General features: G+C 33.0%; 1 protein-coding gene across 3 annotated transcripts in view; it reads left to right on the top strand.

Annotated features, from left to right (window-relative positions):
* The window catches only part of ttk (zinc finger and BTB domain-containing protein ttk), an 84,841-nt gene extending 81,335 nt beyond the window's left edge, over positions 1-3,506 (top strand). For all 3 annotated transcript variants that reach the window (XM_065369183.1, XM_065369184.1, XM_065369186.1), the window contains one exon: positions 413-3,506. In XM_065369183.1, coding sequence (XP_065225255.1) covers positions 413-1,338 — 926 coding nt within the window. In that variant the 3' untranslated portion in view covers positions 1,339-3,506. The remainder of the gene's footprint in view (positions 1-412) is intronic.
* Positions 3,507-6,967: the final 3,461 nt, after the last annotated feature.

Here is a 6,967-nt window from a genome sequence, read left to right on the forward strand (position 1 = left end):
TGCGTGCCATCCGTGTGTGTGTTATTCCCCCCCCCACCCTTAAAAAAGATCCATCTTCAAAGTTCAAACTACTAAAATGAATTAATTCGCCATTTATTGAATTTCACTAAAACTGATGCAATTATTTTAGCTCGCTTTAAACTGGATCACTATCGAATGGAGTAAGTATAATCGAATGTGTATTTGAAAAGAAAGCAATTTTTTGATTCGCTTAATGAAGTTGTGTAGTAAAATTTTCGTTCAGTTCATTTCGAGAATTTTTATTTCTTTTTTTGGTATCATTTCGTATGTATTTTTTAGTATTAGTTCGCATGATTTTATTTGTATGATTTTATTTTGCGCTGTTTTCATTTTTTTCTGCTCAATTATCTCGATTCAATATTAATTATCGAATTTGCTCGATTTTTCACAGATCTACCGATGCTACGTTTGGTACCAAAATCCGAATTATTGGCCGTATACCATAAAGATGGCAGCGGAGGTCCGTCGCTGATCAAGAACGACCTAGAATCGAACAGCAGTACCAGCGGTGGTAACTCCGGCGCCGCCAACAACAACAACAGTAGCAGTAATTCATCCAGCAACAACAACAACAGCGGAGGAGGCTCTTTAAACCACAGTAATTCCGGCAGCAACAGCAACAACAACAACTCCGGCAGTAATACTAATAATAGCAGTAGTAATAATAATTTAAATATTAATAACAATAGTAACAAAAACAACGCTAGTATTAATAACAGCGGCATCGGCAGCGGCTCCAATAACAACAATAGTAATTTCATAAGTAATAATAATTTTTTATTGAATAACTCGTCGTCGCATTTTATGCTCAACAACGATATGAAATTCTCGCCTCCGCCGCATCTGCTGTCACCCCAAAGCAACAGTTCGAACGCTTCGACCCCGGTAGGGGGCGATTTCTCCGGCACACCGCCCAATAAACCGGCGCCCACTCGGAGAAGGGTGAGGAGACGGGCGACATCCAGCAGCGATCCGGCCGAGCAACTTACCGAGATGTCGGTCCGAGGATTGAATCTGTTCAGGTACGCGTGCATAGACGAAGGAGTGTACAAATGCTTAGAATGCGCCAAAACCGATATCGTCAAGACGTTCAAAAATAAGTACAGTTTCCAAAGGCACGCGTTCCTTTATCACGAAGGATGTCAGCGTAAAGTATTCCCGTGTCCGGTTTGCGGAAAGGAGTTCTCGAGGCCGGATAAGATGAAAAACCATATGAAAACGGTGCACGATTGTTTCATGCCTAAAGAAGTCATGGTACCGAAGGATTGCATATATCCAGCCCCTCCAACCATTCCATTTTTCCTAAGTCCACCCTAAACTTTGTGTGGAGTTCAACTCTGCGACTACTCAGAGAGAGGTCGTTAATAGTATAGTATTGACTTTGCTTTGGTCATTAACGAGCTCCTCAGGTCATTTACATACAATGAATTGGTGTTTCATGTCGCGTTCAAAATCCTCGCGAATCCTTGTTCTCGTTCTTGTTCTCGCCCACCCACGCTTCCATCTCTTTTATTTCAACGTACAGTTTTTTTTAAATATTAATTAACGTACGAAATTTTGTTCTTGATTTTTTTTTTCAATTATTTATTTTGTTGATTTATTTAATATGTACGTTGCTTTTAATGTTGAATTTTTTTTCATTATTATTTTATGGTAGATTCTCTTTTTATAAGTACCACTGTTTGTTGATTCGAATTTTTCTTTTCGTATTTTTTAAGGTTTAATTACGACGACGCGATGGTTTTTGATATTTTAAATATTTTCGATTTATATATTTTCACGTTTATATAATTATTAATTAATATGTTCATTTTTTAAAAAAATTAATCGACGAAAATACCACCTGGTAATTTTAGATTTTATTCGAAAATTATTTTTTACTCCAATGTCGAGGCAATATGTGATGACGGAGTCATTTTTAAAAAATATTTTTTTTACGAAAATCACCAGGCATTTTGCAAAAGTGCGGTACTCCGGGTGTAATCTGATTGGCTGTTCGATGTTTGGTTGGTTTCGTTGCGTTTTGAAAATGGCGTCGGTCGATGTTCGTTTTGTTGTGTAACGAAAATCAAAATGGCGTCCATCGAACACGTTTTTACCAAATTTATCGACGATTGTAGCAATAATTTGTTAATTAATGTAAGAAAAAGATTCAAGTTTGTGTAATTTACTCATCTTTATTGTTTTACGTTTTGTATTTATTTTTTATACGACGATGGTTCTATCGTAAATATTGTTTTCTGTTTTCAAATAAGGTGCTATTGTGGTAAGCTCGATGTTACGGCTGCTGCGAGGTTTTATTTATTAAGTAAGTGAAGTTTGTTTGTTTCTTTTAAGAATTTTCGTTCTTATTTAATTGATTAGTAGTAGTACAAAAAAATGAGAATACGAACGTATCCCTTCGTAATTGTTGTATTATTCGGTCTTCCATTAGACAAAAAATTTATAGCTTAAATTATTATGCACAAAAGACGATAACGTTCTATGGATTGAGTATCCATGTAAAAGAAATCTTTACTGTTGGTTTTTTGTAGGTATTTGTATAAGAGTATCGATATAAGAATGGAGATGCTTGATCTTAGCACCGAGCTTTAGGTTTGAAACAAAGGAAGGTTGTTACGCATTTGCTGAAAAAAAAAATCATTCTGTCGATTTGCCAATGTTTGTAATATAAGATCAGAGCACAAACCTAACGATGAGCATGTTACCACCAAAGTTATTGTAATATGGAAATGGTAAAGCTGTTTTTTTCTTATAGTTTTTATTTCATTGTTTTTTATTTCTTCTTTTGTGTTTAGTATGTTTTTTTTTCTTTGTTTTTCTTTTGTTAGTTTGTTTTTTGCCTCGTGTCCTCCTTCTGTTCTCCTTGATGTTGTCGTATTCGTTTAGAACCGGTGGTATATGTAACAATAAGTGTTATGTTTTTATTAGTACATACAGGGATATTGCAACAAAAAGAAAATGATGGGTGACTAATGATGTCATGAAAACTATTTAGTAGTGTTTTTCCATTCCCTTGATAGGGGTTTTCGTTTGGGTGGGGGGAGGGGTCTGGGTTTAAAAATTTACTCGCTTTGATTTTTTTTTTTCGATAAGTGTACAGAATATTGGTTTATCATCTGTGTGATGGAATAATAAATACGTGTAAGTAGGGTATCTTAAAAAGATTAAATTTTTGTGCAATATTGATTAATATACCAAAAAAAAGTAATGGAAAACGATGGCAGTTTTCCGTTGGTGAAGATGTTGTAGTTCGTATTGATGATAATTATTAAGTTTTTGTCTTATTATTTTTACATATTGTAATTACCCTTACAATTTATTGTTTTTGTTTCCTTTTTTCTTTCTTTCTATCCCTTCGGTTCAATTGTAAAGCACATTTCACTTCATTTACATAAATACTACATATTAGTAATTTTTTTTCTTCTTTTTCATTATTTTTATTAAATTGAGAGGTAGTAGAATAAAAGTTTTTAATGTGGAAATGGTTATTATAAATTGTGTGGTGATGTAGGTAGGCTATAGGGCAATAGGAGATGTAAAAATCAGGGTTGTTGGACCAGACCAAAAAACTGGACCGAGGACCGAAACTGGACCCAAAAATGACCACAAGACTGAGTGGACCAGACCACACCTGACCCCTCCAAACAAATTTACATCAATATTAAATGAACGGATGACCCTCTTCAGATTTAATGCCAGTTTAGATGCCTTTTTTTTTTTTGAAGTTTTTATATTCTGAAATCAAAGACCCCATTTTTCAACTTATCTAATGTTATAGAAGTTCTTTTTCTTTCTGAAAAATGAAGGCCATATATTAGACTTGGATTGACCCATGACCAGGATAAACATTTCCAATCAAGACCGGACCAGACTGACCTACAGAGACAAAAAAAAATTGAACAGAATGAACAGATGGACCTGAGCTGTCCTATAAGCCTGCCATTTATTCCAAACCATGTGTGTGTGTGTGTGTGTGTGGTGAGTAATTGTGAATAGGTAACCTGTCTAATCTACTGTGAATCACCCTCCAAATCAGATACAGTGATTCTGAGGTTCTTTCTGACCATTTTAGCACAGGTGTACTTGTCAGCCCAAGGAAGTGGCCTGAGTGCATTCTTGTCTTTCTGCTTCATGGCCTTTTCATCAACCAACCAAACACAATCACGTCTTACTCATGTGTTCAACACTCATAACCTTACATCCTTACTTCTGAGTCAACTGTGGATGAATTTCAGTTGGGGGAATTGGGTGATACCACAAAACACATCATGGGGGGAGAGGTCAATAAGACACTCATGGTTAAGCATATACTTCACAGAGATGAAGCACAAAAGATGTCTCTTTAGTCTTTACTCCATCAAAATCTCATTCATTCCAGTTGAAATGGAGCACCGTGGTAAAAACGTGTATGCTCCTCTAATATAGCATAATAAAGGTTGGTAATGTACTCAGAAGCACCGACCATTCATAAATCATAAATGGACTTGGATGTTTCAAATCTGTGTTTTTAGAAGCTGACTTTTTGAATACACAATCCACTAGGAATGGTTCTAATTAGTCCAAGTCTGGTAGAAATGGAGCCACATGCTTTACTTACAAAACTCAAAATTTACTATTTTGAAAAAATCATTGAAACAAAGGAAATGTTTGAATCACTGGAATGATGCCCACAGGTTTGAAAAGCTGAAATGGGAACTAGAACCATCTGAACTGTTTCGAAATTTGGAAATGTTTTCAACAATAATTATTATTGTTTACAAAAAGTTTGTCCAACTCACGTTTTTATTTCATTTCTTTTCCAAAAAATGTTTTCCTCTAAATTTTAGATTCAAACTTCATTTTTTCTAAACTTTTTCGTAATTTAAATAAGCCTATTTATGTATTCAAAAATCATTTAAAATTTTTTCAAAAAATTGTATATTGTAAAAATTCTAAAAATATTTCCAAGTTTTGATTTAAAAAAAGATTTTTTGTCTCTTTTTCAAAACTTTGTTTGGTTTTTTAAGATTTGTTGAAAAATATATTTTCAAAGTTTTGTCAAAAATATTTCCAAATTTTTATTTTCAAAACCATTTTAAATTTTTTTCAAAAATCTGAATTGTTTTTCAACAAATTATTTTCTTGGAAAAAGTTTTCTACACTTCTTTTCAAACCTATTTTTTTGTTTTGTTTTCAATTTTCTTCTATAGAAAACAGTTTTTTAAACGTTTATGTCGAAACGTAGTTTTTTTTTAATTTTCATGTTTGAAAACATTTTTTAATTTTTCCCCAAAAAATTAGTGTTTTTTGAAAAGTTGAATTTTTTTCCAAAAAATATTTCCAAATTTTTGTTTTGAAAAAAGTTTTTTTTTTGGATTTTTAAAATTTTTTTAAAGATATTTTTTTCAAGAGTTTGGTCAAAAACATTTCTGAATTTTTGTTACAAAAACTTATTTTCTTACAAAAGCTTTGTGTACCCAACTCACTTTTTTTTTCAAGTTTTCTTTTCCAAAACTATATCTTTTTAAATTTTACATGAAAACTGGATTTTTTAAAACAGTTTTTCCGAAAAATACAATTTTCTTTTTTTTCTGTACATATTTTGGAACTGCATATGTAAAACCATTTGGAACTTTTTTTTTTTGATCGGTAGAAACTATTTCAGTTTGAAAGAATTGAGAACTGTTTTGAAACAATATTGTGAAATACCATTTGGAACCAAAACAAAACTGTTTCAGAGCCACACCTGAGAACCTTTTGGCAAGCCAACCGAAATTGGGAACTACCCATTTTCTAAGGTTCTGAAAACCACCACAACCATCATCACAAATAATTTGAATTCAAAGGGGTTTCAACCTTTGGCCATGATCCATAGTACTTGAGTGAACGAAGAAAATTTGTTAGGTATTATGACAAATTGCCTACCTTAAAAATTGAAGGAACAAGCTAAAAGCTTGATTTAAAATTTCCAAATTTGGGATGCTTCAAATTTTGATGATTTCAAAATTTTCATAATCTTGTTTGCGCCTTCAATTTTGAAGATAGGCAATTTGTCATAATAACATTTTTTGTTCGTTCATTTGAGCACTATGGGTTCATAATATTGAAATCATTTCAATGATTCAAACATTTTCTTAGCATCTGTGAATTGAAGAAGTTACACCATTTTTGGGCCAAAATTCATCAATTTTGAAAAATTCCCCAAAAATGATAAAATGTTTGGACTTTGGAACTTTAAATCACTCAAGTGACTTCATTAACTCATACTCATAGTATTTAGTGGATGAAAAAAAGAAGTTGTTATTATTTGTACGTCAAATTGCTTATTTTCAAAATTGAATGGGGATGGGGCAGACGGTCAAACATGATTTGAAAATTCAAAATTTTCAATACCTAGGGCACAACCAATTTGAAAATTTTGAATCAAGTTTGCCCCTTCAATTTTAAAGATAGGTAATCAGTTATGGTAACATTTTTTGTTCATTCAGTTTTGAAGGTGGTTTTGAATGCATACAAGGGTTATTGATGGGCAAATTGGGCATCATTTAAATGATTCAAACATTTCCTACTCTTGGTCTTGATGATTTTTTCAAAATTTGTGAATTTTGAGTTTTGCGAAGCAGCACGTGGCTCCTTCAACTCACAAGCTTGACAACCAATCAATAAGATATTTTCAATTTTCATTGGAAGACGATTCCCGGAACACCCTGTGTACTGCAATTAATAGTTTTTTCGCTTGCACAAAAACTATAAAAATGGTCTTTCCTTGAAGTAAGTACACTTCATTCTCACCCGAGATAAGAAAGATTGTTTGGTAAACCAATGGTTTTACATTCTCGCGGAATCGTCTTCTCGCAGTCGTGGACTTGGGGAATTGGATTTGATTTTTATTTTTATATAATAATTAGATTTTACAACGCAGTATTGCTATTGCGGAAGCAGCTGGCAACATAGTGATCGGCGG

Source organism: Planococcus citri, chromosome 5, assembly GCF_950023065.1.
Source record: "Planococcus citri chromosome 5, ihPlaCitr1.1, whole genome shotgun sequence".
NCBI classification, from domain to species: Eukaryota; Metazoa; Arthropoda; class Insecta; order Hemiptera; family Pseudococcidae; genus Planococcus; species Planococcus citri.